Consider the following 19,543-nt stretch of genomic DNA (forward strand, 5'->3'; position numbering starts at 1 on the left):
TTTAATAATGCCAAAATGAACACAACCCAGCCTTCTGCTATAACTGTTGATCATATCAGCATCGGGCCGGGGAATTTGGTAGCAGAGGCTATCTCTGGCCACTTAGTATTCTTCTGCTAGGTGCTGCTGCTGTCACTACCGCAGATCCTTAAAATTGTTCACAGCTAGTAAGTCAATATTGAATTGGTGACCACTGTAGAATACTACCTTTCCATGGGTAAAATATCTGAAGGTTTTGTCTGTTGTTTTTGTTTTTTGAATATAGTTTCTCTCACGCTACTTTTTACTTGTTATTTCCATTTCATAGAATCATAGAATCATTAAGGCGAAGATCATCAAGTCCAACCATCAGCATATCCGTGCCGTGCACACTAAGCCATGTTCTGCAGTGCCACATCCACATGTTTCTTAAACACCTCCAGAGACAATGACTCTACCATCTGCCTAGGCAACTGTTCCAATACCTCACTACTCTTTCTGAGAAGAAATTTTTCCCAGTATCCAACCTGAAATTCTAACCACTGTGTCTGAACTAGTTCTTCCATAATTAGTCACAAGTCAGGAGTTTGTCTTCAGTTGTAACACTGATGGGACTTGGGAAGGTGATTTGGTCACTACTTACTGATTTATGGTTTGATGTAGAACAACTTAATAGAGGGAAAAAAGCTGTGAAGAAAGCATCATCTTTAGGGGTGATAAGGAGAGGATGGAAGCCTGTTCCCAGCACTGTATCTTGGGTTATCTTTGGCAAAGAGTGCTGTCCTGCTGGCATTTCCAGGCTTTCTCTAGCTTCAAGTGGGATTGTTCTGTAGGTGTCAGTACTCCATGTTGGCACAAGAGCTTGATTAATTTGTTCTCTGATGTTTCTTTTGATCTATTCTGTCAGCTCTGTGGCTGGATTAACAACAAAAGAAAACAAGAGATGAAAGGGCAGCCTTGTTGCAAATGGTTTTCCAAAAATAGCATTTTTTTCCCCCTAAAGTCTTCTATTTTGACTTCATTTTAACAGATGGAACCTCAGCTCAAAGAAATCAAATAGTCAAATGCATCCTAAGTCATCTCCCTGACTTAGGAATCTCTTAGATGCTGTTCCTTGCGGTTTTTCTGCTGACACAGTAGGTGCCTTTGGTCCTGGGTCTGTGCTGCCTGAGTCCTTCATCCTTTGCAAGTTACAGAAGAGCAAAGAACTGTGATGCCAGCATGAATGAGATCTTGCAAGACTGAATTAAAGGGCACTCTTCTTCTTCCGTGTGACTTGCATCTGTGATATTTTATGTTCCAAGCAAACTTTGAGGGGGAAAGATAGTTCACTTCTGGCAGAGGAGCTCACAATCTGTTTTTCTAAGAGCCCTTCAGCATATGCATTAAACCTTGAAAAGAACAAGACACACAGTCATGTCGGACATTGTTGTGAAGGGCTCACCGAAAGACTCTTTTCAGTGTGCTGTGCTGAAGGAGTAAAGGAAGAAAAGAAGAAAACAAACAAAACAAAAACAAAAAAAGGTAGAATATAAGTGAAGCTGTGCTGTATGATAAATAGGTTGCAGCAGATTAGAATAGAACTCCAAAGAGATAAGTGAGAAAAAACCCTCTTAACCACTGTCTAGTTCCCTGCAAGCACATCCTATATTTTCTCTTATTCTATCTTAAAGTTAGTTAAATTCTTTACCCCTTTTACTTTTGTTGAAAAACTATTATAAAATCTTGCAATTCAGATTTTAAAAGAAATAAATCTAATTTCTAAACTTAATGGTTGCTTTTACCCACTTACTCTCACCTGTCAGTGTTAGTTTTGAAGAGAATTATAACTGATGTTCTCTGGCACTTACGTTTTTGGAACTTTTTCGTAAATGCAATCCTATTTCCTCTCCATCATTTTTTTTTAAAGCCATAAAATAAATGCCACATTTTCCCCAGTTATCTTTTAACTATTTGCTGGACTTGGTACCATTTAGGGCTTAATCTTTCTTGAGCATGGCTCACTAAAACTGTGCTCAGTGTTCTGCACGTGCTCTCAGCAGAAGCTGACCATGGCAACACTGACATTTCCATGGTGAGCGTGCTCCCCAGTGCAGCTCAGCGTTGCCATCTCTTTCACTGTCGTGCCAAGTGGGTGCTAGTCATTGCTATGATCACCAGAGTTGATCCTGTTTCCAACTGATGAGCTGCTAGGTAAAGCAGAATTTAAAAAACATTATTGCACTCCAGAATTCTTGCATTTCACTTCTTTTATACTTCTGTATAGTTCGGTTTTCCATTTTTGAGCCAATGTTAATGAAGTTAACCAACTTTGTCAAAGAATTCGTCAACCAGCTGCATTCTTTGTGTCTAGCTGATTGAAAAAGATAATAAATAGGATAGGTTTTGAAATGAGTTGCTGAAGAACTCTGCAGGAATCCTCCCAATTTGATGAAAATTACAACAGCGCAGTGAACTGTCATGTATCCTGTAGCTAGTTCATTGCATATATACTGTACTTGTGTTGATGTCCATCTTCTCTTGTGATAATGGAGTATTTCAGTAAAGCCTGAAGGGGGAGAATTGGAAGGCACATTCTAATTCTGCATTTTTGAAATGAGGTAGTGTAGTTCTTTATCTTTATTCTGTGCTCTTTCTCTTCAACTAGCTTTAGACTGATCACTCAGGAATTTTGTCGTGTTTTGGACTTTTTTGAAGGGCCATGTGTATTTTTGGTTATTTCAGCACTGGCAGTGACTATATTATTTACTTTTTCTGTTCAGCACCTTTCTGTTTATATTAGGCTGAAAATTACTGTTTTTAGCAGCTTTGAAACTGGAAAAAAGAAAAGGCTGAGTAAATTTAGAGTACAGGTGTAGGTGGCTTAGTACAGAATGTAATTAAATAGCCTGTTTCTTATCCTCGTATGTTTTTTCATTGAAATTTTTTTAAATGGAGCAGTAGAATATGATACTCAACCATGCAGGTAAGCAGTTCCAAAAAGGAATGTCTTCAAGACCAGAAAAAAGTAAAAATTAAGTTCAGCAAACAATTTTAGTCAGCAGTGCTGGAAAGAGGGATCAGTCCTGGCTCACTCCCCATCATGACTTTGTTTCCTGCTGCTGCGAGTGTCAGTTTCAGCTTCTTATCTCCTGCAGTAATTATATCAGCTCCAGTCAAAAAACTGAAGTGCTCTTTGGTTATACTGGAGTGTATATCATAATCTGTTGGTGAAGAGATGATGCCAAAAGCCATGAAGCCTTGTTAGACTAGGAATGGTACAGGCGTGTGGTAAGATTTAGTTGCCCAAAGGCCATATAGGCTGCGAATGCAAGGCACGGAGGGGAAAGGTCTGTATGAGGTCACTCAGCAGTTCACTGGCAGAGATTAAAGTAAAACTTCAGTTTCCTGAGGTGCTGTTCACTGTCTTGTGTGTTTAACAGCTGCTTCACTGATTGCACAAGTGTCTCATACTGGAGTAATTAAATGGTGGACTGGCTAGAGAAGTCTCTTTCCTATCTTGTTTCCTTTAGCCAAGATTGGTGTAAAAACAGCCGTCAGAAAGAAATGTCTGTATCTATGGGGAGGAATTTTTCATTTACCTTCAGTTTATTGGCAATAAGAAAAGGTGAAACTTAGGGTTTCTGAAAAATTTTCATTTCTGAAAATGGGAAATGAATTAAGGTGTACTGTTTCTAATGTTACTACTGCTGGAGTATGTCAAAGAGTCACAATTTGGGACTTGTTTAAACTGTACTGTCCTTTGCAAAGGGTAGTGTTGTACTCAAGAAAGGAGGGATTTGATAAAATGCAATCATTGCTGTTTCTTGACTGAAGGCTCCAGGTGAGTAGATTTCATTCTCGGGGCTCATTGTGGTGCCTTATCTCTGTTTTGGAGTAAATGTTACGTTAATCAGAGTAGCAATATTTCATAAACTTTTGGAGGAAGCTATATGTCTTGAATGCCTCATGCATTTAGTGTCCTACATCAGGTTTGAATCTTACTTTATTCTGCTGAGCCTGAATGTTTTAATCACTGTTCCTTTCTTTCTTCAGCGTCTGTGAATGTGCTTGTTCAAAACTGCAAGATTTACAATGATGCTAGCTGTGATATATCTGCAGATGGGCAGCTACTGGCAGCCTTCATTCCCAGCAGCCAGCGAGGTTTCCCCGATGAAGGAATATTGGCTGTGTATTCTCTGGCACCCCATAACTTGGGCGAGATGCTTTACACAAAACGATTTGGTAAGATGCAGCAAGAAGTCAGGGAGGGTGGGGATGTGAGAAGTTACCTCGGAACTCAGCCTTCAGTGAGAAACACAATGGTCTGAATGTCAATGCCTGTCTACTGTAGTAACAGGAAATACAATATTGGCTGTCTCACTAGCCACAAACATAGCATTGCTGGGGGAAGTTTGTAATACTGTCTGGATATTTAAGGTGCTGGTAGTGGGTAGTTGCTGCAAGACAATTTTTTACTTGAAGAACTTAATTGTCTTAGAAGGATACTTGCAGCAGTAAAGTGTCTTCACAAGATTTATACTCATGCAGGTCTCCTTGTTCTTTTTTGCCTCTTACAAGAATGAGCTTTGTATGCTTTACGTTATTGGAATGCGAGAATGCTAGAAGAAGAAACTGTGGGAAAGATATGTCAGGAGGGATGTCAACCTTTGAGTGAAGTAACTACTGTTCTGTTTTATAGGCCCTAATGCCATTTCTGTGAGCCTGTCTCCAATGGGCAGATATGTAATGGTGGGACTGGCTTCCCGACGTATCCTATTGCACCCTTCCACAGAACACATGGTTGCTCAAGTCTTCAGGTTGCAACAGCCCCATGGTGGAGAAACCTCTATGAGGGTAAGTATGTGTGTATTCTGTTTCTGTGAATTTTTGTCAGTGATATCATGCTGCTTTGGCTCTAGCCTACTAGTTAGTTGTTGGTTTATGACAGCAAAAAGGTGACATGCTCCAGGCTCACTGCATAATAAACATATGTAGGGATTTATCACAGAGGTATGCAAACATGACAGGAGAATATAAATTTAACAGAATTTTAAAACCTTACTGTGGTTTCAAATATGATGACAAACAAATATTCAGTGTCATATATGTGTAAGTCTAGATATCACTCATAGTACTTAGTAGGTGTTTTCTATTTTGGGGGGTTACTATGTGTCTATCTTGATCTGCCTTGGGGCACTTCAGTTGGCTTTGCTGTGAGGGAGTTTTTTGGTTGAAGTTTCAAGATTATTTCCTAACATTCTTAGAAGGGACTTAACTTCTAGGAATGACCACCAGCTGTTTCATGTTAGATTTGCTTACCATGAGGCTGACCATGTTTTTGACAACTAGGGTGTTCATGGCTAATTATTAATAAGCTTTCTACATGTAGGAGTACATGTAGGCCAGCTGTGGAAATGGAATTTCTTTTCTGTACTTCTGCTTTGTTGCTGAGCTGTGACCCACCCTGACTATTCAGAATGTGCATAAAACTGCCTTTATTCAAACAGACACAGAGTTAAGAGAACGTATACAGCTTGCCTCATTCATCAGCAGAGAAAGACAGCTGCTCAGTAATAGTTGAGGATGGTAAAAGCCATGTGCAGTTGAAGAAGCAGAACTAGGTAGTTTCTGAAGCTGAAATTTGGATTCAGTGTTTTTTTTTTTTTTTTGCCATGTATTCAGGCATCTTACAGGAGATAAAGAACAACTATTCAAGAATGCCTTTTCATTTTGGGGGAGTAACATGATTACAGTGGAATTGCTTCCATGAACAGCTTTTCCCTCTCTGTTTATATCTTTTTAAAGGTCCTTCTGATTATTTTTCTTTTGGCAGAGCCTTCATAATGTACAGGAATTACACTGGACCATTTGACTAGTGGCCTGGCACTGGGGAGAGAATTTACCTCTGGCCCAGACTGCTAGGTTCAACTTCATGCTCTGCAGTTACTGTCTGGGCTGCTCAATATTCAGGGAGGGTCACATCAGCTACATTGTTACATGAGCTGATTTATCAGCTGATGTTAAAATTCATGTTTATCTTCATCACCTGCTCCACATCATGAGGCAAAGTAAGACTGATAATGAAGATATTCTTTAGTGAACCAAGTCAGCATGTTTTTAGCCCCGATTCTGAGCTATCATTCTGGTAAAGGCCTCTTAAGGTAAGAGACAGATTAAAGATCATTTGTGAAAACAGCCGAATTTGGCTAGTAGGTATGGTTGGTGAAAGCTGTGTGGATATGACAGGATTACTAATTACGTGGATTCGGTATCCTGCTAGATCCTTCTAGTTTGCCCTGGTACTGATTCATTCATTTTCATTTAGTCATTTTCAGATCCCAAGTTTTCAGTGCCAGATAAGGGAGTGTCACTTCCCATAGTCTTTGTACTGTATCATAGTAAGTTAAGATAAGGAAGTCCTATTAGCTACAATCACGTCTCTGCATGAAAAGCTATGGTAAGATTAATTTCTCTCATCCATTCTTTACATTTTCTCTAAGCTCCAGTTGCTGCAGCTTGTAGCCATTCTTTTTGGACACATGTTGTGTAACTCACACAATCAGTAAGCTTTGGTCTGAATTTCTCATTCCAGTGTCTTCCATTTATTTTTTTCATTTCCATTTTGCACATACTTTCTTTCCCCAGTGTCTGTAATATTCTTTAAATGCTTGTATCCTTGCTCTTAGTCATCATTTAGCGAAGTAATGCTTTGTATTCCCTTAATCTTTTCTTATGTTTCGGTCTCCTAGCTTTAGGTTTTTAAATCCTAAATTCTCTCCAGAATAGCCATTTTTTCCCCTCGTTCTGGTATATATTTGAATCACAGAATTGTAATGGACCTCTGGAGATCATCTAGTCCAACTCCCTGCTAAAGAAGGTTTCCTAGAATAGGTTACATAGGACAGCATCCAGTCTGGTTTTGAATATCTCCAGAAGAGAAGACTCCACAGTCTCTCTGGGCAGCTTGTTCCAGTGCTCTGTAAAGTTTTTTATCATTTTCAGATGGAACTTCCTGTGTTCCAGTTTGTGCCGGTTGCCCCTTGTTCTGTCACTGGGCACCATTGAAAAGGGCCTGGCCCCATCCATTCCTGCCTAGCAGATATTTGTAAACATTGTTAAGATCTCCTCTCAATCTTCTCTTCTCTAGAACTGGACACAGATGTGGCTTCACAAGACAGAGTAGAGGGGGAGAATCTCCTCTCTTCATCTGCTGGCCACGATCTTTTTTATGCATTCCAGATGCCATGGGCCTTCTAGGCACACTGCTGGCTCATGGTCAGCATGTTGCCCATCAGGACATTCAGATCCTTCTCTGTAGAGCTCCTTTCCAGCAAGTCATCCCCATACCTCTTCTGGTGCATATGGTTATTTCTCCCCAGGTGTAGGACTATACACTTGCCCTTGTTGAACCTCATAAGATTCTTCTCCTTCCTACGTATGTAATGTGATGAATGCATGTAATGTGATAAACAGAGTCTTGCTAGAACTCCATAGGGGATGTTTTTTTCAGTTTGTTTGTTTGTTTTTCCCCTTTGGAATACGGAGCTTTACTTATACATTTCTTTACTTACATTTTTTGTTACAGTACCTTGAAAATTTTGTACAATTTTTCTCACTCTTGCTTTGCATCACTGCACCCCTGTCTTTTTCATCTGCTGTAGTTCTGGATTATTTTTCTCCAGATGGTGTGCATGTATTCTAAAGGTTGCTTTTTTCATCTTTCTTGCACATATATTTTTAGCTTCCAAAAGCTTTTCCCCCACATTCTCAAATCTATCCAGTCTAGCAGGGTTTGTTAACTAATTTGCTGCTTTTCCCCTTTCCTGCACCATGATTAAAGACATTTAAAATGTCTCATTTCTGACTGCTTTGGTCTTTCAGTTTTCTGCCTATGTGACAGGGTCACAACTAGATCAATTTAAATTAATTTGGTTAAAGAGCCTTCCTGTTGGATGACGTTGGGTATAGTTTCAGCATTCTGGTGTGTTGTTGGTTGCCTTTGTGCAGTCTGCAGGACCAAGCTTGAAAAACATAAGACTGTTAATCTTGTAAATGTTATTCCTTCATCTAGTGGTAGAAATTAGTAAATCAACTACTGGCACCAGAAGATCTGTCGCTTCTTCTATCTTGAGTTTTGTGATAGCTCCATAAGTTTGTAATACTTTTTAGGACATGCAAAATAAAAATAGAAGTTTAAGTAGGAAACTTTATTCATAGCTCACCATCTTTACAGTGACTGCTGCATTCATATTCAGTTGAGTAAAAACCTGTTTGCAGCTTAGCCAGTATGCAGTAGAAAGAGTTATAGAAAAAAAGGCACTGGTGGAACTGTATTCTTCTATCTCTAGTGTGCACATTAGAGAGAATCAGAAAGCATCCTCTCTGCTTCTGTGCCAACAGTTTGTAATATAAAGCAATTACTGTTATACTTCGTAATTAAAAAGAAGTCATATCCATGTTCTGAAGCAGTTCTTTGTGGATGTTTTAATTGTGCATTCCTTGCAGAACTCCCCAGAGAGAAATTCAAGAGAAATGCTGTATCAGATAGTATGCAAATTCTTAAAAGGTGTCTCAGGATTATTCCTTCCTTTCTGACACCATTTGACTACCTGTGAATGCATTGGGAGAGCAAGGCTTGGCAGTGTGGCTCCTAAGTTGTTGCAAAAGCTTGGCAACCTGCTGAGAAGTGATACAGTGATTACTTCTGTTTCCTTTCTCTGCATCCCTGACTAGTAGTGAGGGTAACGCAAGTTTCCATTCCTCAGATAGTTTTCTTTGTCTTCCTGTTGCAGTAGAAGTTTTGAAGATGCAGTTAATTAGCTCTGGTATGTGTAATAGCACCTAGAAATATCCCGGCTGCTGGTGTAATTCACAGAGCTGAAGGAAAATGTCCTGGATAGTATAATGGAGCATCTTGATAGTCTGTATATATCTTGCTTCTTCTATTCAAGAGAGATTGGGTAGAGCTAAATAGGTCAGAGTCATGATTTTACTTATGATTTGTGCTTACAAAGGGAGTAAAAGTAGTAAATTCTCGTCTGTTGTGATAGCATAATGAGCTAGAGATCCATGCTCTTTCTGCTTACTCCTTTAAGATTTAATCTGCTTAGCATTTCAGATAGAAACCTTCCTTTCCTTAAGAGCAAGTTTCTTTTTCATGTTGAGATTTAAAGAGCTTGCTAGTAGTACTGACTTCTAACAAGAATGTTATGCACAAATGTTATTCACATTATTCACAAATAAACCTTGTTTTGTTTCTCTCTCTTTTCTTTTTTGGCAACTAACAAACATATCTGAAATCTGCCTGTAGCTGCTTTTAGCAGATCTGTAGCTTGGGATAGTGCGGAAGCAGTGATGCTGGGAATTGTCCTGATACAGATGAGTTTCAGAGATGGGAGGTTTGGAGAAAGAACACAGGAATTTTCAGCCTATTTTGAAATTGTAGGTGGAGATGATTTGAATGAAAAGTATCTGCTTTCACCTGCTTGGTTCTGGGATGATTTCTGTATTCTCTGTGACGCCAGGAATACATGGAAGCTAAAGAATATAGAATAATGTGAACTTAGAAAGTTGGAAACTTAGAATAGCAAGGATCATAATGCTCTGGGTCTGTTACCAATGCATATTAGTGAGAAGAAGGCCAGAAGGTATTATTTTTCTGGCATTCACAAATTCTGATGTCCTTGCTTTACTTAATTTTTTGTTTTTATTTTACCCTAACTAACTGAAATCACAGAAATGCAATTAGTATAATTCAAGTTAAAATAAAACTCAGAAAGGAATTTTTAAACTGAGGAAATGAAGATTCTTGAAAATGATTGAAAACTTGATTGACACAAAGCTAAAAAACTAATTGTGTAATTTGTGGGGAGTGAGATGACATAACCAATTCCTGTCTCAAGTACTGCATTGTGATTTGAATGTAAAAGGAAAACCCAGACTTCGCTCTTGGAAAATTAAGAGACCCAAAATTAACTCCTGACAAGGTGAGTGGCAGTGGCAAAGATCCTGTTGAAGTGGTTGGTCTGTGGTCTGGACAGAAGAGGCTATGTGTGCACTTTGTTGTAAACAAGAGAATTCCAAATACTGCAGGAAGAAAAACCTAAAGCAGAAAGGCACACCAAGGCACAGAGACAAGCTTTCCTTCAGAGTATTAGATCTTGACTAGGAGAATGCACAGAACAAATGAGAAGATGTCAAATTGTATTGAATACTCAAGTGTCAACAGAATGTTTTCAGTATGGGCAGCAAAGGGGATGGCATTGCCACACCTCATTGACTTACTTGGATGCATTGTGAGTGCTCCTGCAGCTGTAAGTGAAGGCTCTTTAAGCCTGATAGCAAATGGCTGTGCACATTTGCTTCACTGAGAAACGAGTTATCGAGAGTTCTGACAAAACTATAATGTAAAAAGAAAACTGATGGGAACGTGTGGAGATGGCTTGCCATAACAAGTCATCTCCATCAGAAGAATTCAGGTAAACTGACATGCATCTGAAAACAAGAACAATTTAAAAAAAAAAAAAAAAGGTACCAACTTCATGCTATGTTACTGAATGAACGTGCTTGTTGATATGGTCTCTTGTGTCTTCATTTGAGAGAGATTTTGACATCTACAAGTGGACAGAGGGAGCTCTTGACTATTCTGAATAGAGCAGAATGTAGTATATACAATTCCCACCCTAAGAAATTTTCTGCTGCTGGCAGAAATTGAACCAGGTAGATGCTTCTTTCACAGTCAAAAGTCCAAGCCAAGTCACTGACTGAATGTCTTTCTTGATACCAGGAAGAGGACGTGGGGGCAGAACCATGTTCTTATTGATACGGAAAATCTCTCCTTTTGATATACAGAGGAGCATATAATAGACTTGTTATGGCCAAATGGTTGGTTATGCTCTATCAACCAGTAGATTCTAGTTAATTTTATAAAACAGGGCATCCAAAACTCATGTTGGGAAGCACTGTTATATAGAGTGCTGCAGATAAGAACTGGATTCACTATCAGAAAATACTATGCTACATTGGTGTTGCAGATGGCATGAAAAACTTCATAGATTTGCATGTTTGAGTATAAATGGATAAATAGCGTGTTAGAAAGGGGTAGTGAAATTGTTATCTTGACTGGTTTCAACCATGTCTGCATAAAGGCTGCTGAGACAGAACTTAAACTGTAGAAACTTAACTCAGTGGGTTACCTTCAGAAAATACTGTGTTAATATCTCATGCAATGGTTAAAGATGTAAGCAGTATTGGTTGTAACAAATTTGTGTGAAGAGAAACGGCATCAGTTCTGTATGGGCTTATTTTGTGGGATACAATAGTAAGAGCCAAGACTTTTTGTTTAATGTGGGGGCCAGAATTAGGAAAGTTCAGCTCCAGCAGTTTGGGTAAAATCGTGAGCCCGTTTGCCCTGCAGTAGCTACTACTTGCTTCAGTGCAGTTGGGGACATAGTTATAAACTTGGTAGGAATAATTATGGCAAAGATGGTTCCACTTCTGAGGTGATTTAGGTTCAGTCATCTTACCAAAGACACCCTGAGGAAAAGGAGCTTTGGTAAATTGCTACCAGGTTTGTGCTCAAGTCACCACAGTCTGGGAAGACCTGTGTAATTTCATGAAGATTTGTCAGTACCTCTTCATGCCATTTTTCTTGAATTAAATTTAAGCTAGCTCTTTTCTCCAGCAGTTATTCCTTCCAGACGTGTAGGCAGCTGGATGACAGCCTCTTATCACCCAGATGAGGGTGCACATAGCTCTGTCATCAACATATTGTTGACACTTGATCTTGTATGCCGCTCTGTTGAGGCTCAGCAGACAAAGAGTAGGGTGGAATGGCAGCTGTGCGCACATCCTTTGCTCTTGTCATTAGATCTTTAACATATTGTGGATTTTACTGTTACAGTCTCAGTGTGACATTTAATGGGGAATTCAAAGGCAGTGCTTTTGGACTGCAGTCTGAGTTAAAAGCAAAAATAAAGAGGCTTGTCATTCCTTTTGCCATAGAAGTGACCATATTTTTATTAGATTGTTCTAGCACTGACAGCTGTCAGTGATTTTTGCAGGAGACAGCAATGGCTGGGGGCACAGTCCTCTTGCACAGTTCAGTTCACTTTTGTGTCTGCACTGAATATATACGTATCTATCTTCTGTCTTGCTAACACCCCCTTTGGCATTCATTTTTTGTCCTTTCATCTGTTCCAGCCACACACACGCCTGACTGAAAGCACAATTGTTTTGTTTGGCAGTTTCTTGCTTACTCAGCCCTAGTTTTCGGATCCAGGCTTGAACCAGTCGCCAAAAGGGCTTTTTGCAGGTATTATCCTGGTTTTGCAGCCTCTGGGAGACTGGTAGCGAATTAATGAGCTGCTTCACTGCAAGAGTGTTATCTTCATGGAGAGAGCTTTGTTACCTGAAATGATCAGCTTCCTTATGTAACCTAGCTCTTGGTAATGTTTAGTTATTTAAAAACTACTTAGTAGTTGGACTGCAGACTTGTGAGATAAAGTACTAGGTGATATAATGCCAAGAGCTTGCCTAAGAGAGGAAGGGCTAAAGAGAAGCCTGAAGAGAGGAGTGCTGTATCTAAACCTCTCCTGATCAGCACTAAGTTATGTGACCAAGTATGGTCACGAAGAACCAACAATGCTTTATATTTGTGCAGAGTTTCTTGGTTAATCTGCAGACACTTCAGATGCTGTCTCGTTTTAGGAAATAGATCAAGTCTCCTCAGTTAAGGTTTCAATGGTTGCTGAAAATAAAGGATTAGCTCTCAGTTAATTCACCATGGCTCAGAAAGCAAGGCAAGGATTTTCAGCACTGGCAGCAGATGCAGAAAAAGGCAGAAAGAGGTTTGTTGTATCAGAAAAGAATGAAGAAGAATTTCATGTATGATCTTATTGCATCTGGGGTAGATAAATGGAGTTGAAAGAAATTTTATTTGTACTGAGCATTAGATGATAAGATCCATTTGAGGATAAGACTGACAAGTCGAAAAAGATAAGTACATTATTTTTGCTTCTTCCATTTTAACGGAAAAGATCTAATGGAAGGACGTGTCTGTTGTTGGCAGGAATTAGGTTTGGGGGAGGGGATGAGTGCAGCACGAACTAACCTGTTTAATAAGAGGAGACTTAGAGCAAAAGAGCAATTTTTTTTTCCTCTCCGATCATTGGAAATGCATGCATTTTTATTTACATCTGCAAATAGGTACAGAAAGGAGACTCCTTCCAGAAGGGAGATTTGCTTCATTATAAAACATAGATTGATGTACATTGTCTTATGAATTAATCTATAAATCCATTAGTCAATTATTCCAAAGAGTATTTGTTTTACTTTGCCTTCAAGGCCCTCTGCTTTAGACAAGCTCAATTCTGCTGCAGAGGTCTGTAGGCTTTGTGGCAGTGCATAGTGTAAGCCTCAATTTCAGCAGCTTTCTTGAAATTCATAAATAGAAAGTGGAGTAAAGAATGATAATCTAAGCAAAAAAGGGAGTGTGTTATTTATTAAGAAGGTCAAGTTAGGATGTCTGTTTCTTATTATATTTCTGGACCTTAAAAAAAACCAAAGAGCTATTTAAAATAATTGGCAGCATTATAGAAGTCAGTGATGCAGGTGGTTTCCTGGCAGCAAAACAGAGGACATACAGTGCTTTTCGTGGAGCAGTAGATGCTGCTTCTAACCCAATATGCTAATGTCAGATGTGAATACGTTGACTTAAAAAAATGGACTAGGTGAGATCTTTCAGTGGCAATACCCTCTTGGGGTGAGTAAGGCAAAAAGCTGTCTTGAATTGATTTAGGTACTGTTCAGTCTCAGTAGTGTGATTAAAGTTAAAAAAGGCGAGATTATAAACTTCTGAAACTTCAAGGTCAGATTGTAGAGCCGAAGATGAAGGGCAGATGGGAAAATGCAACGTGCGTGAAGCCCTCGTTGTACTGCTTTTGTTTTCACTCTGCTTTTGCCTGCATGTCGTCGCTGCACCTCATCTGCTCTGCAAATCGCAAGTGCAGTTTGCAATTTTTTTACAAGCTGCTACTACTACTGTTTGAAGGCCCTTTGTATTTAGTCTTTGTTTTCACCTGTAATTTCAGTGAATGTAATTGCAGTGTTGTGAATTGATTGTGCTCTCAAGATTGCATCTTACTATATGGTTCATGTAGATTTTATTAAAGTGTATTACCTAACAAGGTATCTGTTCAGGATAAAGCTCTAGCATAGCTGCAGCTACACTGAAAAGCTGTGCTGTCCCCAGGTTACTGTGATGGTATAACCTGTACCCATACAAAGAGTACGCTGTTGATCTGCACTGTATGTGCATAGATATTTCATTGTACTGTCAACACTTGTCTCTTGTGCCTGCACAGGTCTAACATTTCTCCTCATATCCCTCTTTTCTGAACCTCTTTTCTCTGCAACCCAAGTCAGGATGTGTGTGTCTGTGAGGCTTTGGGTTTTGCCAGTCCCCTGGTAAGAGTGGCTGCTGCCCAGGAAACAGAATATGACAGCTGTACGGAAGTGGAAGAATGCAAGAGCCAGGAACAGAGCAGCACAGGGTGGTCAGGGTATCACACCTCTGTGCCTGCCATCAGCCTCAAGTTAGAGGTGTGGTGAGAGCTCTCATTCTTCCCTGGGCACTACATGTTAAATCTACTTGCCCTTTTGGCCTGTGTCCTTTGATGCAGTAGCTTTGTGTTGGTATTGTTCTCAGGGACGAGACAGCCCCGTGCAGGATGGTGCTTGTTTTGCAGCTTGATGTTCAGGTTGATGCTTTCGATGCACTTGCCATCTTTGTGTTTGGATTTCCCTCTGTACCTTAGTTCCTAGCATTCTGTTCTTACTTGCGCCTCCCTGCCCAGTTTCTATTTAATACTTCTTTGCCCTTCAGCCCTGTTTAGATTAGCACACTAGATGTTTCTCTTCCTGTGTGTTTTCACAGCTTGCCTCTGGTGACAGCACCGACTCAGTTGAAAATTAATAATTAAATTTTAGCCTAGTGCCTGATAAACCAACCTCATCTGCTCCAGCCTTTCCTCTCCTTTTACCTGTCAGGATGGAGCTTCACGGATGACAAGATTTCACCACGTAAACAAGTGAACAGCTGCACCCCCTCCCCACTCACTCTTTATCAAGGCTGATCTAGCAGCCCAATTTACTGCCTGGGCTAAGCAAAGGTAATAGCTTGAAATTTATTGGCATCTTGAAAGGAGATGCATCTAGTTGAGAGCAGAAATGTCTCTATTGAATTTAAAAAGATAAACGCAAGAGTTCCTGCTGAGTTTCCCTGCCCACTTGTGCCAACTTTCTCTTCTTCTCCAGCTTCAAAACATGTTTTTTCCTTCTCGAGTGCCAGCAAGAAGGGAAAGATAGGTTGCACTCTGCTGAAGAAGCAGTCATCAGTACTCCCCTGCTTTCTTTTGCTGTGAGCAAAGAACTCGCTGTGAAAGCAGCATGGTGCCTGCAGCTTGCTCAGTCCTGGTGCTACTCAGCCCAGGTGAGTTTCGCAGCATTGCTGCCAACTGGCATCAACACGAGCTTGGGGCAGCCTGCTGCTTTGACTGACAGGATCCTGGTCCAGCTTTTTATTGTTGGCAGATCCCATAAATAGAAGTAGAAGGTGGACTTTTGAAGAGTGTTATTAAATGGCAGCAACTTCTCTGAGGTGGAACAGGAAGGAAAGAGTGAAGCACAAGGTCAGTAACTAACTATAGGGCTTTGAAGAGGAGAAGCTTGCAGCAAAAAGCATTCCTGCTCCTCCAGGGCAGGTACAAATTAACTGTCTAGCTCTGTGTATATGTGTTGTGCCCAGGGCTCCCTTCTCTCCGCTCGAGTCAGCAGCTTGATGCTGAAGGAAAGATCATCGGGGAGGATTCCTTGAAGCTGTTGCAGCCTCTCTGTCTCTCTGCCATAAGTAAATATTTAGTTTAATACCTGAGTGATTGTAACAGGTGCCACTGTGCTGATGTGCCAGCAGTGACAAGTTGGAGGGAGAACAACAGTGGTAGACTTCAGGTGGCTTTTGTGCTCTGCATGAAGCAATCTTACTGAATGCTTTGGGGGGCTGTTTGTTTGTTTGTTTTTTGTTTTTTCTCTTGCCTTACAGCCCTTCTTTCTTTGAGCCATCTTTCTCCCCATGTGAATTCAGTGTTACTCCTAGATTAGTCAAAGAAGTTGAGGGAGGGTAGAAAAGGCACACCAAAGAGGTAAATAGCTGCTTCTGGAGCAGTCTTTGAAAGCAAAAATGCACAGGCATAAATGACCCAAGCAAACCTTTCCTTACACTTCCATGGTTATGGGCATGTAGAATGGTAGCATTTTTTCAGTGAGTATTCCTTTCCCTTTGTATTGCTGTTGCCTTTTGTATGGAAGCTTAGCTACTTAGACAGCGTGGTATTCCTAGAGGAAGACTTCTCTCCTTGCCAGCATCCCTTGCAGTTAGAGGAGTAATGGAGTTCCTTTGGAATCTCCCTGAATTGCATAGAGATCACTGGAAGTGTACTTTTATACAAATATAGGCAACAGTCTGATGTGTAATGTAGCCTCAGTTGTGTGGGTACTAAAGGAAAGGAGCAGGAGCTTTCTTGCCTGCTGACATGACAGTGTATTTATACTGCTGCCAAGAAGAGAGCAGCTTGCCAAACTGATAATGCTTGTTTGGGCTCGAGCTTCCATAGGGATGCTCTGAAATGCCTGGTGGGGCAACTCCTGAAGCTCCCAATCCTCAGACTTTGCAGTGTTTACTGTTAGAGAAACATATCACTCAAAACCTTGTTTCAGAATGGCATCTGAAAACAAATGAAATGCAGCTGCCAACTTAATAAAATGCTGAGTGGCCACATCTAATGGTGTGGCTCTGTAATATTGCATTAGTAGTACAGCAGTACCATGGGAGAGTTTGCCATTGGCTATGGTGAATTGCCTGGAGGCTTGATGTGACTGCTGACAGTGATTATGGGCTGATAGTGTGATTCAGCATGTTTGTTCAAAATTAAAATGCTAACCTGTTAAATAAATGCTAACCTCTCTGGAGACTGTGGTATGGTGTGGTGAGTGCCTTAAAGATCAGAGGGCATTTACAACAGTGGTTCTGAACCCTTGCACATCAGCTGTTACATGTGGCCCACAACTAGTTTGTGGACCAGCCCTAAAGAAAGGGAAGTGGAGAATTATCAACTTTTTGCATCTTTATTGCTAGCTGTAAGAGTGTTTGAGGATTGGCAGTAGTCCCTTGATGTAGAAGCTAGAGAATTGTGTCAGTTTGAGATTCCAGTAATAACTTGGAATGTTTTTCCTGGAATTTCAGACCTAAAAAGCATGAACTTGAAGTTCCTTATGGGACCCTTCTCAGGATATTTTGCGATTATGTAACATTCCTGCTGGCAAAGATGTGTGGTCACCCTACTGTATTTTCAGGCTAAGTAGTTTGGCTGAAGTATCTCAGTAACTTCATTCAATTTAGCAATAGAGGAAAACCGAAAAAAAAAAACCAAACAAACCAAAAAACAAACCCCACGATGATCTATGGAGAATAATGCTTCCTGGAAGGCTTCTAACCTTCTTTGAAGAGAGGGACCTGCCTGCTGATGTTGAAGGAACTTTTTTTTCCCTCCCTCCTCTATGGATAGAGTAGGGGGTCTTGCTAATGGATGCAATTGCAAGAGCTGATCTGTATGACTGCATCAGATTGATTAGCTGGGTCCTGGTTACTGCTGCGAGTGGTGATTATGCCAGTACAGCTGCTCTTGTTTTTTTATGTACTAATTACCACACGCATGGATGTCACCCTTAACGCTGCATGGAGTTGTCCCATTAGCGTGGGAGTGGGAAGCAGCAGGGGAGGGGAGCTTTTTGGTGTGTTTAGAAGTGTACGAAGAAGTGGAATGATGAAGCATCTCTTCTTATACAGAATTGTTAAGCCATCTTGCCTTTGACATTGTGTCCTCAGCCAACATGTTTGCAGGTTGTCAGGATTTCCATTGGGTGCCATTTACTGTGAACACCTGGATGTTGAGCAGGAGCTGGCAAGTCCCTGCCTCAGCGTGACTGGCTGGTGATCTGTGGGACGGTAGCTATGCAAGCTGACTTGCCAGTGTGAGAGAACTTAGAACTACCTCTAGCAGGCTGCTTCTCAGCTGTGATGCCTTACAAAGGTGTTCTCAGGAGAAAAGCTGAATAGCTGAAGAAGGATATGATAGAATACTCTTGCAGTTCTTGATTGATGTGGAAAGCTGCAGCTCTGGAGCACTACTCCCCTTTCCCTTTCCTCCTCCTCAAAATCTAGTCTCCCCATCTTAGAGTGCACCATTATCTCCATGGTAACAAGTGTTTCCAACATATGTCTGATTTTTTTTCCTCTTTCCCATTATACAAAAAGCAAGGGGGAGAATGGGGGCAAACGTGACAGGGATGGGTTAGACCTACATAAACCCCAAAGAGCCTCTTCCTTTGAATGCTGAACTTCTCAAAATACTGCTGACTGCCTAGAGATATCTGGGGCAAAGACTGACCAGCTTCTGTCACAGAAGAGAAATCCTAAAGGATGTTCGCTTCTCTAATGTGACCTCCTCAGAGAACAGGTTACATGTGTTACTGATTATGAGAAATAATTTTGTTACATTCTTTTACTCTGGCTTGATTTTTTGTCATTACGATGATCCACATGAAGGTTCTAGGTGTTAGTTATTGGAGGGAGTACATTTGAATGGTCTCTGCTTCAGACTTACCAAGTTAAACTATCAGACAGGCAACATGTGCAGAGGGGAGAAGAGTTGAAGAGAAAAAAAGTACATAAGTTGTCCTTAGACCCAGTTTGTAATGCTAGCTAATGAGACCTATGCTAAGGAATTGTTAGTTCAGGCCACCTCAGCAGTGCAGTGGTGATTGGTCTGCATTCTTGTCTACCTTCATCCTCTTGTTCCAGTGCATCCTAGTTACCTTTCATGCTTTCTGGTCCAGCACCATTCCTATTTTCTGGGGAATCTGGAAGAGATTTGGGGATGGACAGAAAACTTGTGTCTCAACTTGAAATTAGCCCATTGAAAATGTAGCTTCCAAGTCCAAATTGCATACCAATACTAGCTGCAGGACAGCAGGTTGTAGGAAAGCATTAAGCTGTAGAAAAGATGTTTGCTTTTCAGAGCTGGAAAGTATCTGCACAGATATAATCTGATCCATTTTATTGTTTTTGCTTTTCAAGTTCAATACACTTCAGATACCAAACTACTGCAGACCAGGAAGCAGAGCTTGATATTTGTCCTACAGGTGCATGGAGTTTTCATTCTCCTGTATTGCTGCAGTGTTTAGGAAGCAGTTTTACAGCTGTGCTAACTACCCACAGTCTTAACAGCTCTTCAGTTCTCATTTTAGTGTGGGTAAAATGGATGCAAGGGGATGTGAACTGAGTGATTTGTTACTTGCAAACTTGTGCCATTCATAATTTCTGGACATTAATTTATCTCATCTGTGTCCTGTTGTTGTGGGAGGTGGTCAAACTGAGCGATTTTCACAAGACTGTTTGAATGATTAAAAATATATGAGTTGTATATTATTTCTGTGTAAGGTTTGTTTTGTTTAATAGAAAAAAAAA

At 40.5% G+C, this 19,543-nt stretch overlaps 1 protein-coding gene across 5 annotated transcripts in view; it reads left to right on the forward strand.

Moving 5' to 3' along the window:
• The window catches only part of AMBRA1 (autophagy and beclin 1 regulator 1), a 124,760-nt gene that overhangs the window by 79,343 nt on the left and 25,874 nt on the right, over positions 1 to 19,543 (forward strand). For all 5 annotated transcript variants that reach the window (XM_090140931.1, XM_031593457.2, XM_090140934.1 and 2 more), the window contains 2 exons: positions 4,015 to 4,203; positions 4,661 to 4,815. In XM_090140931.1, the coding sequence (XP_089997057.1) occupies positions 4,015 to 4,203; positions 4,661 to 4,815 (344 nt within the window). The remainder of the gene's footprint in view (positions 1 to 4,014; positions 4,204 to 4,660; positions 4,816 to 19,543) is intronic.

This window comes from Phasianus colchicus, chromosome 5 (assembly GCF_987193195.1).
Source record: "Phasianus colchicus chromosome 5, bPhaCol1.hap1.1, whole genome shotgun sequence".
NCBI lineage: Eukaryota > Metazoa > Chordata > Aves > Galliformes > Phasianidae > Phasianus > Phasianus colchicus.